The sequence below is a fragment of the Pelophylax lessonae genome (genome assembly GCF_965119305.1).
Source record: "Pelophylax lessonae genome assembly, chromosome: 2".
Lineage (NCBI taxonomy): Eukaryota > Metazoa > Chordata > Amphibia > Anura > Ranidae > Pelophylax > Pelophylax lessonae.
Genome location: NC_138769.1, coordinates 173,124,399 through 173,147,820, shown reverse-complemented (window position 1 = coordinate 173,147,820; position 23,422 = coordinate 173,124,399). Strand labels below are relative to the sequence as shown.

Below are 23,422 nucleotides of genomic sequence, written 5' to 3'. Positions count from 1 at the left end.
TCAGATAATAAGGGGTTAGGCGGGGGTCGCTTTCTTGCGCCCTGTCCCTGACAAGCCACTTCCACCCGGGACACAAAAGTTTCCATAATAGCTGACAATGATTCAATTGTCAATGGGGTGCTGGAGGAACCCGCAGACCCCTCGAGGGGATCCGGAGGAGATACATGAGTGGCAGGGTCCATGTTAATACAGGACACCTTTGCCAGCAAAACAAAAAAACTTTTTTTTTTTTTTGTGTGTCTCCCCCTAGCGCAATAGCGCCCCTCAGAGTACCTGCTTCTCGATCCCACAGAGAGAGAGAGAGAGGGACCCCCAAGGCTCACCAACCGATGCAGTGCAGTTTCCAACCAACTGCAGTCAGCGTCTGTCTTACACAGACTGGAAGGAGCTGTTTGCTTTTTCCCGGGTAGAAGGCGTGGCTCCGCCCCCTGTGTACGCCTTCCGGCGTTCCCAGCTCTCCACGAGGTAGCTGGGCTCACAAAACATGGCCGCCCCCATAGAAGAGACATAGGACTCCAAAAACATGGCGGCCGGCGTGACCTGAGGACATACATGCATTCGGTCTATGGCAAAATGGCGGCGGACCGCCGAAATCGTTTTCCCAGCACATCCACCTGCATCTCTGCTAAGAGGCGATATATGGATCTACAGAAGATACACTACACATAAGGTAGGATTATACCTCCTATGTCTGCTGTAATGTTACAGTCTGCTGGGTAGAGTGTTAGCTCTTAGTGTTACCAAGTCCACTTCCCACAAACACATGCTGTATTACAAGGGGGACTTGTAAGTATCAGATATATACTGACCATATATGGAGGGGCCCATAATACATACTGCCTCATAACGAGGAAAAAAGGGAACGTTTACTCACCATACCGAACCGACAGGCACCCTCTCTTCACAATACCCTCTCCACCGGGGTGGGGGTTTGTGGACCACTCCGGACGCCTCGACTCTCTGGTACCTGGTGTCCAAGCGAGACTTTTAACTCGCAAAGTCAGTCCCTTCACTGGGACTCCGTCGCGGCCGACCCAGCGCGGAGCTCTGGTCTGCACGCGCTCGTAGGCAGAAACCGGGGTGACCACTGGATCTCAACATCCAGCCCGTCGCCCGGCCCCGCATACTTACTTGAATATGTCGCGGCCGACCAAGCGCAATGCCATGGTCTGCGCGCGCTCGTAGGCCGGCTGGGGTGACCACAAGTGTCGCCCAGTCCGGCATTTTTTGCTTGAAGATCTCACAGGAAAAAAACACTGGAGAAAACTACCTAAAAAATGTCTTTTTCTTAAAGAAAAAAAGTCTTGCCAGGACCAAAAGATCCCAGCAAGGAACTTAGGTCCTTACTCCTGACTAGACAGAAAAAAACTGATTCCCTGTAGCAGAGAGAGGGAGGATATACCCTCAGGGACTGCCCCTAAGGTGGAGCCAGAACGTTTTGTCTTTCTGCCTAGTCCTACTCCTGCGGAGACAACATAACCCAGCTCTTGAGAATCAAGAAGACTACGTCTGTCAATGAGCGATAGAGAAAATAGCACATTAAAGTTTAAACATGTATTGTACTATAGCACTACCACATAAGAATAAGTAGAGGGTATCTGCTAAGCTGCTAAAAGAAAAACAAAATTAAGAAAAAGGCTTCTCTTATTTTTTTTTCTTAATATATAATGTTGGTAATACATTCGGATAATGTGTGCAATGACATTACAGACAACTGAGTTTACTTTTTTTTTTTATATATTTAAAGTACTTCTGTTTGCCAAAAAGCAATATTTTTATTTGTTTATGAAACTTGGTTTTATGTATAAAGATATATTTAATATATATCACAATGGCTAAGGCTCCATTTTCATTAGCGCATGTGACTTTTGATGCTTAACGCATAGAATGCATTAAAATAAAAAACCTTCTGACATTACAACTCCTTTAATACAATTACTAACATGTTTTTAGATCGGGCAGTAACAATGTAGGTCAACCACTTGTTTTTACCAGTCATGGGAAGACCCGAGAAATCTAATATTTCCGTAATAGTTCCATAAGACTGATAGAAAGTGAAAAACCAAATGCATATACTGCCTGCATTTCATAAATGTGCACATATAAGGCCCCGTTCACATTTCAGGTAGCGGGAACGCATGTTTCCACTCACAATTGTTTGTGTGCGATTTGCATCTCTGCACGTGTCGCGCATGGGGCAGCCTGTTCACTTAAATGGGCTGCCCTATGTGCATTTGTGGCAGCAAAGAAGCTCAAGGACCAAATTTTGTTCCCGTGCCAAGCATACGAATTGCCTTGATTCTTTTGTTAAAATGGATGTAAACCTTATTCATGAAATCTGACCTGGGCACATATATCTCTAGTGTTTACATATCTCTCTCCAAAGCCCTAAGTCCCGTGTCTTTCTGCTGCTCCGTTCTTCTGTTATCAGCATGAAAACTTCTGACAAGTTCTCTGACACAGGGGATAAAAGCAGCAGGAAATTTGTGTCGGGGTGGGTGCATAGAGATAGATTAGCAGAGAGATATTCACAGCTCTGCATGTTTCTTCCTTGAGGGGAGGGGGGGGGGGTGTGTGCCTTTCCTCCAATCAGCTGTCACACAGTGAATGCCAGGACTCAAATCCCACAGCTGGAACGCTGGAACAGAAAGAAAAAGTTCTAAAAAGATGTTCACTTTCTAAACAGTGTAGAAAGCTGCTATATAAATAAAACTTATGTAGGGAGATTTGTTTAATCTCAGTGTATCATCTGAGGCTGTTCACTTCACTGGGTATATGTGAGGGTTTACATCCACTTTAAATATGAATGGCACCAAATGTGCATTGAGCGTTTTGCTGCGTTTTTAGCAAGATTTGGAATAGCAGGCTGAATCACAATAATTCTGTCCGCAATTCCAAATCACTAAGGGTGAACAGGGCCTAAAGGAATATAAATATATGTAAAGATCAGTGTGAATTGACTGTTACCACTCATTCTAGTATACTTTTATTGGAATTATTAAATATAACTGGAGAGAAACCAGAAGAGAGAGAAGGAAAAGAAAAGGGAGAGAGATACTGTGGCTCTGTATAAGATCACTTGGTGTGATTCTTTACATAGATGCTGAATATTTTATAAATACTTACTGGGGCAACTTCCAATGTTTTGTGTAGAGATTTGCTCTGAAGTTCTTCCAAAGAAATATCAATTCTCCTAAAAGATAAGAGAAAAAATATAGCAAAGGTCTATTGGCAGCAATGTACTGATAATCAAAAAAAAATAATTGAGATCTTTCTCTATCCACTAAAGACTTGTGTCCAAACATTGTTAGGACCATCAGCGAAAACATAGAGGTAAATTTATATTATCAATAAATAATTTGTTTCACTTAATTTTGTTTCACAGCAAACTAGATATATCCAACTGACCTGAAACATCCCTGTACTCAGGATGATACAGTACAATCAAGATGTTTTGCAACACATTTCATAAATACAAGAACCATTTTGAAAATACAGAATGGGAGGAAAGCCACAGTGGTAGGAGTGGAATGGAGTATGGGGGGGTGAACATCTAACAGTGGAGTTATGTATACTTTCACATCACTGCCTGGTACCGCTGGTGTATAACTTCAACCAAGACTAAGCACTGGATTTGTCTTATATGTCTTATACAATTTATATTTTTTCCTGAAGCGGAGCACCACCCATAAGGGGAAGCTCCACTTGTTTGCTTCCTCCCCCCTCTTCTGCCACATTTGGCACCTTTCGGGGGCAGCAGGTACCTGCTAACAGGCACCCGTCCCAACTTCTGGGTGATGTTGCCACGGCAGGGTCCCCCCAAAAGTTCACCCCTCCCCCCTCCTCCTTCGCCCTCTGCCGGGCCATTCACAAAGTACAGAACTCTTCACGCATGCGCGGTAGGGAACCGGCTGTAAAGCCGCAAGGCTCCACTGCCGGTTCCCCTTACAAGGAATGGCAGCGGTAGCACCCGAGAACTAACTGAAAAATCGGCTGGGGTGCCGACATCGAGGGATCCCTGGACAGGTAAGTGTTCTAATAATAAAAGTCAGCAGCTACAATATTTGTAGCTGCTGACTTTTAATGTTTTGGTGGGGGGGGCTGGAGCTCCTCTTTAATTAAACCCCATGGGGTTGACAAATATGTAACCTTGGGGAATCAGATTCAAGATCTTACTCTGTCTACCGAGTAAGCCAATAATCCTGACAAATTCATATCTGTGTTTTATTGACCTGGGGATTAACCTAAATATGATGTCTGAGGGATATATCCAACACCAGGGGTGTCCAACCTGCAGTCCACAGGCCACATGTGGCCCAATATGGCTATGAATGTGGTCCAACACAAAATCGTAAATTTACTTCAAAAATACATTTTTTGGAGGGTTCCCCAGACCAGCTTACCTGTGAATCTCTGGATTGGTTTGTGGTGTAGGATTGTTAAGGTTTAATTCCTGTTTATTGCTGTCTTCTTGCAGCTTGGAGAAGCGTTCATGAAGCGACAAGCCAGTTGACCTGAAATGGTTTGCTAGAAATCGAGGGAAAAAAAAAAACATTCATTTTTTTCTCTATATTATTCTGCATACCCAGTCTTAAAATGTATGCAAACTCTAACAATAAATATATCTAGCGTGTTCCCCTGCTCTGGTAAACATACCATTAAAAAGGGTTTTGTCACATTGGTTCAACAAGTGCAAAATATACCTGTTGATCATGAAAGAAATCTTAACAGTTGATATTATTTAGTATTGTTCTTCCCAATTTCCTCTGTTAAGACCAGAAACAATCTTCCCCCTTCCCTTGCCATGAAGAGGAGGAGATGGGGAGGTGTTCTGTAGTCTTAATACACTTCCTGTCGGGGGCTGACAATGCTGCTCCTCCATAGATAAAAGTACAACGACTATATGTATATGTTGTTACTCTATGATAGGAAAAGTGTTACTGGCATGATCATAAAAAAAAAAAAAAAAAAAAAAAAAATCAATAAAATAAAACTGATGCAACCACCACACCTAAGAACTGGTAAACTACAATAAGTAACATTTTTGTTCTTTTCGAGTGTCAAAACACGTTTAACATGGACTCCACTTGTTCTATTGATTTTGGCGTTACTCAAAGTAGAGGTGAAAGCATATGCCTGTGTCCCAGAGCATGGGGTGCAGGCTTGTCCGGAGGACTAGTAAATGAAAAGAGGAAAGGATTGCCGCTACTCCCGACCAGCCCAGGTGAATAAATGATAAGGAGTGGACTCCGCCTGGATGTTTCCACCAAACCACACATCCTGATGCATTTAGGCTATGCCTACAGCAGTGGGCAGGATGAAATACACCAGTGTGTGGTTTGGTAGAGACATGTAGGCTGAACCGCTCCTTATTGTTTATTCGCCTGAGCTGGTCGGGAGTAGCAGCGATCCTTTCCCTTTACTCTGAGTCCAGTTGTACTACATTTACACATTCTACTCTATTCCCCATATTTATATAAAAAAAAAATCAAAATGACATCCTATGTGGCTCAAAACAATTTGTGAATGTTAGCAATTCAGTTTTGCGTTTCAACTATTGACTGTTTTGCTATCCAGTGTTTGTATGATTGTGTTAACATACTTGTAATTTTTGTACAGTGAATGCTCCTGATTTTAATATATGCAACCTCTGAAAAAGGCTGCATAGCAAAAGAACATGTACCTACAGGCTGGGATCCTGATAAGAAAAAAATGTAAGCTCTTGGGATAACATATCTCTCAGATGTGGAAGATCTTGGCTGTGCTATTAAATGCAAAGCTCTGACCGATGCAAAACAAGATCTTTGCTGCAGAACCTTTTACGGGAGTTACCTAGACTTCCCATCCAAATAGACAAGGACAATGCTTCTATGACACTGCTAAACAAAGGCCACTACAGCTCAAACCATGGAACAGAAAACTAGTTGGGCTTTATTACAAATGGCTAATCTACTTGTTCACCCAAGGAAACCAGACATTCCCATATAATGAAAGATAAAAACAATAGTAACAAAGCATTGGAAGTAGAAGGCATTCAAACTGCAGCACTAAAGCAGGCCCTAGATCACATGTGTCAAACACAAGAACCGCGGGCCGAACCTGGCCCTCCAGTCCATTTCATGTGGCCCTTGCACCTGTCCTGCAGTTACAGAAGAGCTCCAGCCCTCCTTTGGTCCTCCTCCAGACCCTGTACTTTCTGCTTTCCAGTAATGCCTCTAGCTTCTTCCCAGCAGCAGCACAAGGTAATGGGGGTGAACTATGATGCAAGAGAGGGTGGGGGACTCCACTTCCGATGGTGGGGAGGCTCTTGACATCTTATGTAAGGGTAGGGAATGCTCTGGACATCTAGTTACAGATACAGCTGGCCCTTTTAATGGCAATCATAATGCTGATGAGGCCCGCAATTAAATTGAGTTTGACACCCCTGAACTAGATAATGCGATTTTCTTTCCTGCAACCATAGTCAGTGTTGATAGGGGAATCCCTGCCACTGAGCTATTGTGCTCTTCTGGTGGGGTGTGCAGGGAGCCGTTCCTGTCGGGAGAACATAGTGATTATTGCTAACGACTATAGCCGCTGGCAATAATTGCATGCCAGTAATCCGACAGGCTGGTTGCACCCCAGTCGATGGGTGGATAGAGCCTGCCCATACGTGGATCAAATCTTGGCCGGTCCCTGCAAAACCAGCCGAGATTCATACAACCTATGGCTGGCTTAAGACAAAACCCTCTACCTGAACATGGATAAAGAAGAGAAAAGAACCACAGACCAGGTTTGCAAGGACCTCATTACGAGAAACATAGATCATGATGATGATTGTCCTTTGGAACCTTTCTCCTGGAGTCAAATATTACCATTTTTTTTATAACACTAAAACCTTTCTTGCCAAAAGACACTTAACTTTATTAATTGGTATTATCCAGGTTATTTTTCCCCCTTTTCCTACCCACTGATGTGGTATAAGCTTTGGTTAATATGGAGATTCATTCAGTATGCCAATATCTTCTATGCAGGATGTGGAAATCTTGCAAGCAGACCTGAACAAAATAACGGGGTGGGCAACTACATGGCAGATGAGATTTAATGTAGAAAAATGTAAAGTAATGCACTTGGGGGCCAGAAACCAGAAAGCAAGCTACTCACTAGGGGGGGAACCTCTGGGTGAGTCTAGGATGGAAAGGGACCTGGGGGTACTGGTAGACAACAGGCTTGGAAGTGGCATGCAATGCCAAGCCGCTGCAAGCAAAGCCAACAGAATACTGGGTTGTATAAAAAAGGGGATTCACTCCAGAAATAAAGAGATTATTCTTCCACTCTACAAGACTCTGGTCCGGCCACATCTGGAGTATGCTGTCCAGTTCTGGGCACCGGTCCTCAGGAAGGATGTGCTGGAACTGGAGAAAGTCCAGAGAAGGGCAACAAAAATAATTAGGGGAATGGAGGACATCGGCTATGAGGAAAGACTACAAGCACTGAACCTATTCTCTCTGGAGAAGAGACGCTTGAGGGGGGATATGATATCAATGTACAAATACTGTACTGGCGACCCGAGCATAAGGAACAAACTATTTAGAGTAAGGGAATACAATAAGACACGTGGCCACTCACTAAAACTAGAGGAAAGGCGGTTTAACCTTAAAGTGCGTAAGGGGTTCTTCACTGTAAGAGCGGTAAGGATGTGGAATTCTCTTCCGCAAGCAGTCGTATCAGCGGGGAGCATTGATAGTTTCAAAAAACTATTGGATGGACACCTTAAAGACCACAACATACAGGGGTATACAATGTACGGTTAAAAGCAAACACACACACATAGGTTGAACTGGATGGACTTGTGTCTTTTTTCAGCCTCACTAACTATGTAACTATGTAACTATGTAAGTACTTTTTCTATTAGGACTGATCTGGGTTCCAAAAAATGGAAACACTACATTGAATACTCTATTTCAGCTTCTGCTTACCAGTGTTTTCTTTTTCAGATACCATAAAGCTTTACAACTGACCCAAATACCCCACCTTTGATCTAAAATAATTTTCCTGGTGACCCGTGTGACTCAACCACAACAAAAGCTGCAGGCACTCCCCTACTTACTACTTCTTAAGGCTTTGGTGTATATCCTATTTCAAATATGATTTTCTTTTCACAACACCTACCAAAATCCTTGGATTCAGACTTCCCATTAGGAGTGACACAGGACAGCAATAAAGTTTAACCACTTGCCGTCTGCTTACGTTGATAGTACTGCGGCAAAGTGGTCTGTTATCGTCTGACGACGTAGATCTACGTCGTCAGACACTCCCCTTTCTCGCCGGAGGCTCGCTCCCGCTGTATTCAGTCACAGCGGGAGTCGGGCCAGGGGAGGAGCAGCGGCGATCGCCGCTGCTCTTCCCCGATCGTCGGGGATCTAGTGTGGAGACCTGCCTGCTTGTGTAAACACAAGCAGGCGGATCTCCTAAGTGACAGGCAGGGTCAGATTGCAGGGTTCAGCATAGCTGAACCCTGGATCTGTCCTTGTGTCACACAGTCACCTCCCCCCACACACGTCAGTAAGCACCAGGCATACATTAACCCCTCCCTCTCCAATAAAATTAACCCCTTCCCTGCCAGTGTCATTTTTACAGTAACAGTGCATATTTATAGCACTGATTACTGCAGTAATGTCACTGGTACCCCCAAAAGTGTCAAAAATGTCAGTCAAGGGTCCGATCTGTCCGCCGCAATGTCGCAGTCCCGCAAAAAAATCGCAGATCGCCGCCATTACTCGTTAAAAAAAAAACACCAAAAATGACAGAAATCTTTCCCTTAGTTAGTAAATGCAATAACTTTTGCGCAAACCAATCAAAATACGCTTATTGTGAATTTTTTTTACCAAACATAGGTAGCAGAAAACAAATTGGCCAAAAATTTAAAAAAATTTAGATTTTTACATTTTTTAGGGGGAATTTCATATAAAAAAAAATGTGAAAAATATTGTTGTTTTTTCAAAATTTACGCTCTTTTTTTGTTTATAGTGCAAAAAGTAAAAATCGCACAGGTGATCAAATACCACGAAAAGAAGGCTCTGTTTGTGGGAAAAAAAGGACGTAAATTTTGTTTGGGTATTGCGTCGCACGACCGCGCAATTGTCAGTTAAAGTCGCACAGCGCCGAATCGCAAAAAGTGGCCCAGACGTAAGACAGCAAAATTCTCTAGTGGTAAAGTGGTTAATGTCACACCACAAAATTTCAACCTAAAATACAATGTCTGAAAATATCTGCACATATTGTAATTTCTGAGGAGGCATAATCTCTAACCTGCAGGGCTGTATGAATAAGCAAGTGGTGAAATCAAGATTTAGATAAATAGTTGGCAAAAATACTACATGACACTTCGCAAAAGGAGTAGTCAAAGTGATCTTTAATATTTCCATTAGCTACAAAGAGCCTACTATATTGTACTAGCAAGGCTTCATAAATTCTTTTATTTTGTATCACAAGCTGTTTAGGAGGCATGCATGTTGGAAGTATTCAATGGCTTCATATTTTTGGTGGCTATGATATATCTCTAACATCATCCTTAAAGTGGGTGTAAACCCAATTCATGAAATCTGACCTGGGCACATATCTGTAGTGTTTATGTATCTCTCTCCAAAGCCCTATGTCCCGTGTTTTTCTTTTGCTCCGTTCCTGTTATCAGCATGATAACTTCTGACAAGCTCTCTGACATAGGAGATAAAAGCACCTGAAAATTTGTTTCAGGGAAGGGTGTTGACAGACAGGCAGAGAGTTTGTCTATTCACAGCACAGCTCTGCAAGTTTCTTAATTCCTCTGCCTATGAAGAGGAGAGGAGGGGTTTGTGCCTTTCCTCAAATCAGCTCACACACAGTGTATGCCTAGAGTCCCCTCCTACTGCTGAAACAGGAAGAAAAATTTGTAACACAAAGTTCACTTTCTAAAGAATGTAGAAAGCTTAAGAAAGCAGATAGACATGTAAAGCTGGGTTCATACTGAATTTGGAGCTGCATACAGCAGGGGGTCCGGTGCATCCCAGTGCACTATTTCAGGTCCGAATGTTTGACTGAATATGATCCTGAAACATGATCATGATCAGGAGAAATGGAGCTGTGTACACAGGCTCCATTGAGAGCCAGGCACAGTCCCCTGTCATGTGAATAGGATGCGGCGAAATCCGCATCCAATTCGCAATAGTGTGAACCCGTGTTTGCTACTTACATACTCTGAATTGGGAAACCTGCTACATGTTAGGATTAAAGTGCTAGTTTACCTTTACATTTTTTTCTGTAAAGGTAACTATTTTAAAAATGTCATCAACCACTTGTTGCCATTATGTGCCATTTTCTCCCTAAATTGCTGTGAGTCCCAGAGCTTTTTTTTTTCTCTTGCAATTTTAGCTAAGCTTTTGTAGTCTACCCAAACGTATTGTATAAAACTTTTTTCAGGACATATAGGGACTTGACATAATAGCCAATCTGGATACATATATTTTTATTTCTGTTTTTTTTATTGGGAATAAATAGTAACAAATGAAAAAAATGCATTTTCATGTATTTTTTCACAACACAATGTTTATGTATCCCCATATTTACTACAAAATAGAGCTATCCAGGCCTCCTGATTAAAATTATATTACATTAGCGTGACTTTTATGCAAGATAGGGAAATGGTAGAGCTCAAAGTAAATGTATGGGAATTACTTCTGAAGAGCTTTATTCCCTGTGGCAATGCACACAGAGAAAAAAAATAGTATGCATTAATCGTTATAAGATTAAGATAAGTGGACAAGGTCTGCAAACAATTAAAACATTTGAAAGACATTGGGTCTGATTTACTAAAAGCAAACAAGCTTTTCACTTTGCAAGGGAAGTTACACGGTGCATGGGAATGTTCCTTACTGCTTAGTAAATGTGGTGAAATTTTACTCTGCCTCATACGCAATTCACAAGCAAGTAAAATAGAGAAAAAAATAAATAAAAACATTTTTTGTCAACCCAGCTGGGTAAATGAAAAAAACCTGACAGATTGCCATACTAATACACACAATGTTATTGTAGTAATTGCTGTGCCTGTGTGTTTTAATAGGGGGACTAACCCCTCCAAGAACACAATGATCAGCAATCACAGCTGCAAGCGCTGATCAGAGGCTTGATTTCCAGCATCTCCCTTGGACAAAAGCCTGTCAGTAGAACCAGCCGATATTTGGCCCATGTGTTCCCAGCCTTAGGATCCAGACCTCCCTGTGCAGCTGTGCAGAAGCAAATCACTTCTCATGGTGATCTGCTCTTGTAGGGTGAGGCTCAACAGAACTGCAACAGCACTGCTGGAGCCACTGTACTGACAGGAAGTGCTGTGATGTAACTACACTCCCACTGTAAACACATTTGCTTCTACAGCACATGCTCCTAGGGAACTTTCTGCTGAAACATCGGAAGCCTACTAAAAGTTCCTCGGCTTAATGCTGAACTCCAGCTGTCACTGGCAATTGGTAGTTCCAGCACTAGTGCCAGTGGAGGCCTGATGGAGCCAATGAGCCCAAATGCCTCTTTAAAACTGTGCTAGGACAAACAGCCGTTGTCATAGAGTCAGGACTGAAAAAAGTAAAAAAAAAAAAAAAGAAATCTTTAAAATCGAAGGAAAGGTCTCCTTACCTTTGACTTCATGAATAATGGTTATAATTTTCTGAGTAAATTCAGAATTTGTTGCATTAGCATTAGCCAATGGCAATGAAGATTCTAGGTGTTCAAACACTGGATGGAACGTCTCCTTTCCAGCAACAGCTACAAGATCGTGAGATAGCTGTCTGTCCTTGGAAGTAGAATTGCTCCTGTAAAAGGTGAAAATTGGATTAGGAACTGAAAACTTTGCTTTGGTAAACGTTCCATCCTAAGACTGTAAAAGCAAAACTCTGAGGAGATGCATATTTGCCAGCAGCAGCTAATAGCTAGGACCAGTTCACCTAAAATGGATCATTTACTTATACAGTGGATAAAAAAAGTCTACACGCCCCTTTAAATGTCAGGTTACTATGATGTAAAAAAGGAGACAAAGATAAATCATTTCAGAACTTTTTCCACCTTTACTGTAATGTGACCTATAAACTGCACAACTCAGATGAACAACAGACTGAAATCTTTTAGGTGGAAGGAAGTAAAAATAAAAAACTAAAATAATGTGGTTGCATAAGTGTGCACACCCTTAAAGTAATACTTTGAATGCTGTAATAAAATCAAAAGGTGCTTCAACAGTCTCTTTAGGTATGAGTCTATCAGCATGGCCAATCTTGACTTGGCAATATTTACCCACTCTTCTTTGCAAAAACACTCTTTCAGACTGCGAGGGCATCTCTTGTGCACAGCCTTCTTCAGATCACCCCACAGATTTTTAATCAGATTCAGGTCTGGGCTCTGGCTGGGACATTCCAAAACTTTAATCTTCTTCTGGTGAAGTAATTTATTTGTTGATTTGGATGTTTGCTTTGGGTTGTTGTCATGCTGAAAGATGAAGTTCCTCTTCATGTTCAGCTTTCTAGCAGAAGCCTGAAGGTTTTGTGCCAATATTGACTGGTATTTGGAACTCTTTAGAATTCTCTCTACCTTGACTAAGGCCCCTGTTACAGCCCCAAAGCATGATGCTGCCACCACCACCATGCTTCACTGTGGGTATGGTGGGTTTTTTGGCCATATCTTTTGGAATCATGGCCAAAAAATTCAACCTTGGTTTTCAACAGACCATAACACATTTTCCTACATGCTTTTGGGAGACGGGCTTGGATGTTTTTCTTTGTAAGAAAAGGCTTCAATCTTGCCACTCTACCCCATAACCCAGACATATGAAGAATGTGGGAGATTGTTGTCACATGTACCACACAGCCAGTACTTGCCAGATATTCCTGCAGCCTCTTTAATGTTGCTGTAGGCCTCCTGGCAGCCTCCCTGACCAGTTTTCTTCGTCTTTTCATCAATTTTTGAGGGACGTCCAGTTCTTGGTAATGTCACTGTTGTGCCATATTTTCTCCACTTGATGATAACTGTCTTCACTGTGTTCCACGGTATATCTAATGTCTTGGAAATTCTTTTGCACCCTTCTCCTGACTGTTACCTTTTAACAATGAGATCCCTCTGATGTTTTGGAAGCTCTCTGCTGACCATGGCTTTTGCTGTAGAGTGCGACTAAGAAAATGTAAGGCCCCTTTTACACATGCCCATTCCGCCGACTGACTCCGTTTTTCTCAGCGGGGGTCGACCCCCGCTGAGCAGGCAGATGACAGCTCCGTCTTTCTGTTCTCATCTGATCCGATCCGCCAGACGCCTGGAAAATAGGGTTTCCATCTGTTCGGATTTGATGGACAGGATCGGATCGGATGTCAGCGTACATGTCTCCTCTGACATCCGCTGCCCCATAGAGATGCATGGGGCATCTGTTCAGATCCGCCTGTCAGTTTTTAAGGCGGATATGAATGGACCGTATGTGTGCAAGGGGCCTAAAGAAAGACCTAGAACAGCTGAACTTTATATAGGGTTAATTAGAGGCACTTTAAATGATGGCAGGTGTGTACTGACTCCTATTTAACATGAGTTTTAATGTGATTCCTAAATTCTGAACACAGCTACATCCCCAGTTATAAGAGGGTGGGCACACCTATGCAACCACAGTATTTTAGTTTTTTATTCTTACTTCCCCCCCTAAAAGATTCAACTGAGTTGCACAGTTTATAGGTCACATTATAGGTGGAAAATGTTCTGAAATTATTTATCTTGGTCTCATTTTTTTACATCACAAAAACCTGACATTTTAACAGGGGTGCGTAGACTTTTTATATCCACTGTAGGTGGTGGCTGGACAAGGGCATCATCCCTGGGTTTAGTATATACAATAAGGTCCATAATTTTCAAGTCTCTGGGCCCCTTTCACTATTGAGTGCTCCCTAAGGAACAATAGATTTTACCCCCTTCATGATTAGGCCATTTTGTTTGCTATTTATTGCTACTTTAACTGGCAATTGTGTGGTCATGCAGCACTGTAAACAAATGACATTCTTATTATTATGTTCACACAAATGGAGCCTTCTTTTGGTGGTATTTGATCACCAATGGGTTTTTTGTTTTTTTTTTTTTGCAAAAAAAAAAAAAAAAACAACCATAAAAACTATATTTTCTGTTATACAACATATACAAAAAGAAAAAATAAATAAAAATTCTTCATAAATTGAGGCCAAACTGTATTCTGCTACATTTCTTTGGTAAAAAAGAATCACAATAAGTGTATATTAAATTGTTTGTGTGAAATGTATAGCGTCTACCAACTTTGGTATATATACTGTAATTTACGCAGCTATAGATCAGTGTTCCTCAAACTTTTTTCAGTCAAAGCACCCTTTAAAATTATGGACAATCTCGGGGCACCCTCCAAAATTATGGACAGTCTTGGCACCCCATTATAACATGTTAAAACTGTTCTATTAGTTGTACACAATGCAGCGAAGCTCACACACGTAGGACACCCAACATTAGAGGTACAAACTAGTACAGTATTATTATTATTCAAATGTTTCTCTTCCTCAGTTTTTCTCCATCACTCAGCTAATGTGACCCCAGAGCTGATGGGAGAAAGGCAGAGGAGGGTCAAACAGAAATGCTTTGCAGGCGACTGATATCCTCATTATCAACTGATGATGTTATTGGTCATTATAAGGCCGGCAGCTAGAAGGTCATAATGGTGTTCAATGAGAACCTGAGGCTTTATGTAACTAAAAGGCAGGCTTCATCCCCCCACCACCTGTATGCAATTTTTAGGCATTTTGCCAAGGCACCCCTGAAGAAACCTCAAGGCACCCTGGCTGAAAAAAGGCTGCTATAGATGCTTTACTGTAATTGCGGTGATCAGCGACTTACAGTGCCTTGAAAAAGTATTCATACCCCTTGAAATTTTCCACATTCTATTATGTTCCAACCAAAATCATAAATGTATTTTTTTGGGATTTTATGTGATAGACCAACACAAAGTGGCACATCATTTTGAAGAGGAAGAAAAATGATAAATGGTTTTCACATTTTTTTTTACAAATAAATATCGGAAAAGTGTGGCGTGCATTTGTATTTAGCCCCCCGAGTCAATACTTTGTATAACCACCTTTCGCTGCAATTACAGCTGCAAGTATTTTTGGGTATGTTTCTACCAACTTGGCACATCTAGAGAGTGACATTTTTGCCCATTCTTCTTTGGTAAATAGCTCAAGCTCTTTCAAGTCTTGCCACAGATTTTCAATTTGATTTAGGTCTGGACTTTGACTGTTATGCCCCATACACACGTGCAGATTATCTGCAGACTTTTGTCTGCAGACTTACCAAAACCATATAATATGAGGTCAAACCTAAACACTTTCAATTTGTTTGCAATCCGGCAGGCCCTTGCACTACATAGAAAAGGTAAGTCTGCAGACAAAAGTCTGCAGATAATCTGCACAGGTGTACGGGGCATTAGTCAGTGTTAGTTTTCCACCACACACAACGTTTTGCTTTTAAGCCAAAAAGTTCAATTTTGGTCTCATCTGACCAGGGCACCCTTTTTCACATGTTTGCTGTGTCCCCCACATGGCTTCTCACGAACTGCAAACGAGGATTCACAGAACAGCTGTATATATATATATATATATATATATATATATATATATACACAGAGATTAAATTACACACAGGTGGACTCTATTTACTAATTAGGTGACTTATGAAAGGCAATTGGTTCCACTAGATTTCTGTTAGGGGTATCAGAGTAAAGGGCGCTGAATACAAATGCACATCACACTTTTCAAATATTTATTTGTAAAAAATGTTGAAAACCATTTATCATTTTCCTTCCACTTCACAATTATGTGCCACTTTATGTTGGTCTATCACATAAAATCCCAATAAAATACATTTACATTTTTTGGTTGTAACATAACAAAATGTGGAAAATTTAAGGGGTATGAATGCTTTTAAAGGAGCTGTATAGTGGGACTGTGATAGGGTGACAGCCAATCTGACACTACCAGACACTATTTGGGAGGGTCACGGACACTGACATTGCTAGTGAAACGAATACAGTGATCAGTGATAATACTGTACACTGACACTGTACTGACACTGGCTGGGAAGGGGTTAACATCTAGGGGCAATCAAGGGTGTAAACGTGTGCCTAACAAAGTGTATAAGTACAAGCTGCTTTTACTATATGTAGCTCTTTTTTCTCCCTGCTTTTTAGGGAAAAGAAACAGCCAGATCGCTGTTCCTTTGCACGCAGTTCTGTGTATTTGTAAACGCAGAACTGTGTGTGTGATTGGACACGACACGGGTCAGGGGGAAGAAAGTGCCGACATATAGATCCGAGACCTGAGAAGATGCCAGATTATTTGCCAACAGCGTCAATCTTGGCATGAATCATGGCGTTGGTGATCCTATGTTTCACTCGGGTATAGATCGGACCCTGAGGACCTAGTTCAACCAGGAGAGGGACCCCGGATCTTTTGGCACTACAAAGTCCAGCAGTATCCTTCCTGGCCCTGGCAGCCATTAAGCGCATACAGGTCTTAATGCCGTACGGTATTTAAGAACCACTAAATCTGGTGAGTTCAATCCCCTATTATTTCCTCACGGTGACACCATAAGTACCAGCATTGGATTACTGGAGGATTCAGCACAGAGCACCTGCACTTTCCTTATTTGAAACCCAAGATCTATTTATTTATTCAATTTCACCCTAGTCACTAAATGAACTTTTATCTGGACTATTACTATTTGCACATTTGCAACTGCACTTGAAGCACCATTAATGTCCTTTATTTATTTGATTATAATTTATGTCATTTATTTGCACATTTGCACTTGAAGCACTATTAATGTCTTTTTATTGTGACAGTATTTATTTGATCATATTTTATGCTATTTATGCCATTTGACTGCCATCCATCTATTCACGTCAATATTTATATGGTATTTCTTCACACCATTTAACTTATTTAATAGCACCTAGCACTTTATTGTTAAGCGTACTTTTCCTCAACCTGGGACACTGATAGGCCACTGTCCACCCCTGGTCTAATCCCAGCAAGCGCTATAACTGGCCCCATCCCCCCTGGGGTCTTATTCCTACAAAATAAAATTGGTGTCTTGTGCATAAAGTCAACTTTTGCTACATATAGAATAACAAACTAAATTTGACTGCTAATATAAAAGTAAAATAAATGGTACCTTTTCTGCACATCCCCAACTAAAATCTGCTGCTTCTCTTCTGAAATCGCCTGTCCTTGGGTGGGGTTAGATAGTGGTGGTGGCAGGTGTTTAGGTTTGTTCCTTTGCTCATGAGGCTGTCTAGAAATGAGACAAAGCCCATGACATCTGAAACTCTGCAACATATTTTAATATGCAAATGTGTACAGGATAACATATAATGGAACTTAACTGGAGCGAGGCGGTAAAATGTGCTGCAGTAGGTGCTTATGAATTAAAGATGGTTAAAAGAGACTACAGAAGATGCTTATGGAGACATAGAAAAGCTTACAGAATTGTCATATTGTCAAGAACAGAATAAATGTAAAAACTTTAGGTTAGCAAAAATAAAAACTATTGTAAAAAGAATTTATGTTATGTGCTTATAAACACACTAATTCTTTTGTAGGTGTTGGCTCAAAAGCTGTTCCCCTATGGAACGTAAGCTTACTTAGTTTCCCCGTTTTTAAACTCTTCCATTAATAAGAATTTCAAGGTCTGGAAATAACACTAATTTTTTTACCCAATATTTTCAAGACAGGTCATCTCTTTGTAATAATGACAACCAAATGTGCAGTCAAAACGAACTGGAGGTAAACACACTAGAAGATTCGGTGGTTTCACCAATGTTCCAGTCTCAAACCATTTAATGGCAGGATAGAGAAGATTTGGGATCCAGTGATAAACAAATATCAAAAAGCTTTGTTCCATAAGACAAATCAAATTATGAGACCAACGCTTTAAATCAGCAGTCACCAACCAGCTGTCCTCGAGAAAATGTTATTGATCCCCATAGGTTCTGCCGCAAATCAACATTGTGGCGTGTGTAAATCACCCAATGTTGTTTCCAGTGTCGTTCTCAATTTGCGTTGATAGTCAATACTGTCAACATGCATTGATACCTGATGCCTCCTCTGTAGTTCCGGCTCTTGTGAACTCGGAGGGAGGCACCGGGAGTAGTGCAGAGAGTGGTAGGTGAAGAAAGAGGGGACTTCTAATGGCAGTACTGATCCCAGGCTGTGGGAGGGAGCACATGGCTGGATAAGGAGGTGAGATCCAATGATGAGTCTGTGTAAGGCAGCAGTGTGATGCAGAGTGTGCGTGTGGGGGGTGGGGCAGAGAGCCCGAGCATTCTGTGTATAAGACAGCAATGTGATCCAGGTGGATGGGGGGGTAGAGAGCCAGAGCATTCTGTGTATAAAGCAGCTGTGTGATCCAGGTGGAGGGGGGCAGAGAGCCAGAGTAATGTGTGTATAAGGCAGCAGTGTGAACCAGGGGAGGGGGGGGGGCAAACAGCTGGAGCATTGATTGTATAAGGCTTGTAAAATTCATGTTAGTTGTCCGCAGGATTCAAAATTGTGAGTTTAGTAGTCCGCAAGGTCCAAAAGGTTGGCGACCACTGCTTTAAATAATAGTTGCTACACATACTTATGTTCAATGATAACAAAAAAAAAAAAAAAGTAGGGGGGTTTTATGGTAACACAGAAACAACCACTTACCTGGTCACCAACTCTTGCTCTTTGAGGTCACAAATAGGATCCAAATTGTTGATGTAAATATATACAGCAACATATGAAGCCAACCAATCATGAAACACTATATTAGGATTTTTCTTGGATTACATGTTTTAGTGGTGGGATTGGCACATTGTATTATTTCCTGCTCTACCAAAAATTTGTGAGGTGAGAAAAATTTCATGCGACTTTCAATGCAGCCTTGTTTTCTAGGGCCATTAACAATGAATATAAATTGTATTGCAATGCTGATCTCAAGTTTAAAAAATTACAATTCTTTAGTGTTTTATTTTTATCTGATATTCAAACAAAATGTGGCCTTATGGATCTTGTTCTGTAGTATAAGGTTCACGCCTTTGTATTAATAGAAAGATGTATTCAAAAATTGTCTCACTTGTTCCGGTGTTATTATTAGGTTTAAAGTCAATTTAAATTTAAAAGGATAGATCATTTTCATTCAATCCAACCTTCTTTTTCTTTGTGCTTAGTAAACAGGTTCCTCCTATTCATGGTATTCACGGTTTCCTAACTTGCGATAAAATCTTTAACGCATTTGCTGAAATCCAATAGACTCATATCTACAACAAATAAGGTCATGAGCTAGTTGGACAGAGTTCAAGCAGCTGAAAAAGTGTAAAGTTTCTCTTCTCGAACATGGGCAGCTCTCATTGAACCAACACTTGATGTCATCACTTCGTTGCTTAATCAGCCCAAATAACGAACCTGTTGTAATCCAAAATACTCAAGGTTACAACAAATATGAGAACTGGCAAGACAGCAGATTTCAGTCAGTTTTAAGAGTTTCAAGCAGCAATTTCTTCTACTCAGACATGGTTTGGCCCATCATCCAAATCTTACTTGATGGTGCAGCCAAAAATAAACAAGGTAATTAACAATGATGACTGTACGAGAGTTAGAATCTTGTTTTTAGAGTAAGGCCATGCAAAGTTTCCACATATTAAAAAGAATTTGATTTAATTTTCCAGTAGTCCACCTCATGGAAACTTTTGTAAAATTTCTCCCTTTCTTTGGGGAATAAAAACAACATTTATTCAATCATCGAATCCTAAAACTGCTTTCCAAAGGTTAATTGGAGTGTGAAGTCATTGGGCGCGTAGGCCATTCCCAAATATGTTTTCCGCGAAAAATATTAGGCTTGGATGAAGAGTGTTCATATGATCCGCGTGTCACGTCATGTATGAAGGGGGCATGACCTTTTAAGTAAATATTTCGAAGTTCTTGATTTCCGTTTTAACTTGTTTGAAAGTAATTTTCTTCTTCGTCACAGATTATGCTTCGTTCTTTTACAATGAACCCCGCTTTCTGTTGATAGCTTAGATTTGTTATGCTTCGCTGCTACAGTGCCACCACTCACTGAATTTTGATCCATGTGTGAACATTTTTGCATGGTGCCAGCATGCTTTAAAAAGATGATAATTCTCCCATCTTCACGGGAGAAAGAAGCATGAACTTTTACCTCAGCCTCACATAAAACCCAAGAAAAAAAAAAAATCAAGAATGGGATTAAGCAAAAATACCTATACTTATCCGACGATTTCTTCAAATCCAAATTAACAACGATAGATTCTTTTTCAGAAGTGATCTTCAATACACCTTTTGGGTCTGGAGTTTGGGGACTTTGACTTCGCAGATGGAGTGGAGAAATTGGATCCTTCTGGTATTCAGCTTCTTTTCTCCCCTGGTAATTACCTTCTTTTCTTATTTTTTCCTTGTGCTTATAGCTTGCCTGCTTCACGTCAATATCATTTTTGGAAGCCATATTGTTGTCATGTTTTTTTGAAGTGTATTTAGACAATGGCTCCAAAGACCTATCGTCATACCTCCTCCTTTCTCTGCTACTGATATCTGATGTTTTGTGGTATTGAGAAGTTCTGGTAGATTCATTTTTTCTCTCTTCATGCCGATTGTGCCGCTCAACATGGCTGTGCCTTTCAGCGTGTGCATCTTCCAACACAGGCTCAGCAGTATATACATATGTTGGTGATTGATGACCATAGTCATATTCAATTTTGGTTAAGGCTCCTGAATGTTTCTCATGAACAAATGGAGTAGGATCTCTATACTCCATGTTCTTTGACCACTCTTTAGTATAATATGATCTATCTGGATGGTCATCTTTCCAGTGGGGACTTTTCAGAGGTGGTCGGAAGTCATGCCGCTCTGCTTCTCTGACTCTCTTATGATGTGGCTCATGTTCTCTGTAATCATCCTCAGGATACCTATTTACACAAATCATCATTACATTTGTGAGCAGAATTAACATAGATAATTCAGTGCCTATATTTCAGCAAATATGGCTAGAAGGAAATAGCTATGTGCATATGTTACCTCTTCTGAAATGACTTTCGTTCATGTTCTTCAGGTCTTCTTCTATGAGGTGACAAATACTGGTTTGCTGGATCATGCTGATCCCAACAGCCATCATTTTCATGCCAGTTCTTATTATGGTCTCTGTTGTATGGTCTATGAAAGTTGTTCCCACGTCTTGCTGCTTTAAAACCGTTATTCTGTACCTGTACCGCGGGATTATCACCATTTCTTTCATGATTTCTGTGGTTATGGAAGTTTCTAGTATTTTCTCTGTAATTTGTTTCTTCAGGAGATTTTGGTGGGAATCTTCTATTGCTTTCTCCCCTTCGCTCAGGAGAGTACGCTCTCTTCAGTCGATTTATTGCTTCGAATGGGGATCTTCTTAGATTGGTGTCAGATGTACCTTGTTTAAACAAATTATCACCAAAGTGACTGTAGGAATCAAATCTGGAATTGTTCTGCCTATGCTGATCATCCTCCCAGTGTGTTGACCTTCTTGAGTCTCTATGGAAGTCATTGCTATTGTGGTAATGATCTTGTCTATGTCTGTTATGCTCTGGACTTCTCTGTGCTGGAGGTCTACAAAAATAAATATATAAATAAATTACTAATATTTAGACATTTGCTCCACTGTGCTGACATTTAATGTGCAATATATTGCTCCATGGTGACTGCAGATGGCCTGCACACTTTATATAAGCAGGAAACTTAAACAGTATTACATTCTAATACTACCCCTACACATCACAACATTTACCACTAGTCACAATGGATACCTAGTGGAGGGATCCACCTAAAACTATCTAGGAACTTGGCATTAGGACCCCAACCTTAGGTCTGTCCATGATAGAAGGCACTCTGCTGTCAGCTAAGATTGTTGTTCTCCATCTGAGAGATACAATCTCACTTTACTTCTACAGAGATTCCATTTGGGGGCCTGGAATGGACATGCAGGATCATGCTTGTTCTATTTTCCCCAAAAGGATCTGACAGTGAGATTACTTTGCTCAGTCAAAGCCGAACTCCAGGTATATTTATTGCATATCTCAAACTCGAGGGACCGCTGTTGAAGGTTACAATCGCCACTCCTACAGTGATTGCCACAGTCTTTAGACCTATTTACATTGGTCCAAGCTGGAACAAGGAAACTTTGCAATAAAGATCATACCTAGATTTCAGCTTTGAAACTGGCAATACACTGATCAATTTTTGGACGGTTCAACAGAGACCGAATGAAGTTCAATCAGTGTGTGGCCATCCCCGCTTGCCAGAAGTCAATAGTTTGATCGTCTTCTGTAGAAGGGACATGCTGGAAATGTTTTGTTAATCAGAGGCTGCAGCTGCTCCCACTCTCAGAATACAATGTTCCAGTGGAGAGGGGAATTCCTCCATCCACCTTCTTTGTGTATTTAGAGGAATAATTGTTTTTTTGTTTAGCCCACAGAAAACATGGAACAGAATATGGCCAACCTAAGGCTGAACAAACAGAATTGATTTACCATTTTCTAATATAATCTTTGTTATTGTAAACCCCAAATACAGCAGTATTCGTATTTCCTATTAGGAGCATTGAAATGAAAGTGATCTGATATGTAATAGTTTATGACAGTTAGCACTTGGCTCAGTATAAGGATTGTAAACGTACACAGATGATGGCTCCAAAGAATATATTGCACAATGAAACCATATTTCCTGACCTGCAGATGGTTCATTGCATATATAATGTATGGGATCTCAGGGGAGTCTATGCATTGTACCCATACAGTATAAAAATCCTCTTATTTACCTGGGCTTCCACCTGGGGGATCTTGATCGTGATTTTGCCATCTTCTAAATTCTGACCTGAAAAAAAAAAAAAACATTTTACATTCACGTCAAATTATATCTGCAAGGAGCTTTAAAAAAACATACAATATAAAAATGAGTGTAATCATTTTCATGATTCATGTACACTGATTATGTGGGCAGGATAAAGAACAAAATGTTAGTAAGCACAGAATTAAATCATTCTATATGCCAGCGCAATAAAAGAAAAATAAGTTAACTTGTAGAAAAAAATATAATTATAGGAATTTTTAACCAATATATTTTACTATGCTGATCCAAACAGATTTAAGAAACATCAGTCACACTGTGGTGAGTTTGGCATATTGCTGCCTTTTGTATTTAACCATCAGTCGCTCATAATCTGTAGAGTAACGTTCTGAAGTACAGTTCCCCGTGCTGTGGGAACTTTAGCTTACATTCTAGCCGAGTAAATGAAATTTAATTTTACACAAAACAGGTTTCATTTATATAAAACTGCAATGATTTTAAATATTGTGCTTCTTGCATAGTCG

General features: G+C 40.7%; 1 protein-coding gene across 1 annotated transcript in view; it reads right to left on the bottom strand.

Moving 5' to 3' along the window:
- Positions 1–23,422, bottom strand: part of BCLAF3 (BCLAF1 and THRAP3 family member 3) — a 205,818-nt gene that overhangs the window by 64,048 nt on the left and 118,348 nt on the right. Inside the window, exons 3-9 of the mRNA XM_082245414.1 lie at positions 22,870–22,925; positions 21,102–21,662; positions 20,291–20,992; positions 17,221–17,340; positions 11,644–11,819; positions 4,404–4,527; positions 3,127–3,193 (exon numbers count right to left, since the gene is read on the bottom strand). Of these exons, the coding sequence (XP_082101540.1) occupies positions 3,127–3,193; positions 4,404–4,527; positions 11,644–11,819; positions 17,221–17,340; positions 20,291–20,992; positions 21,102–21,662; positions 22,870–22,910 (1,791 nt within the window). The 5' untranslated portion in view covers positions 22,911–22,925. The remainder of the gene's footprint in view (positions 1–3,126; positions 3,194–4,403; positions 4,528–11,643; positions 11,820–17,220; positions 17,341–20,290; positions 20,993–21,101; positions 21,663–22,869; positions 22,926–23,422) is intronic.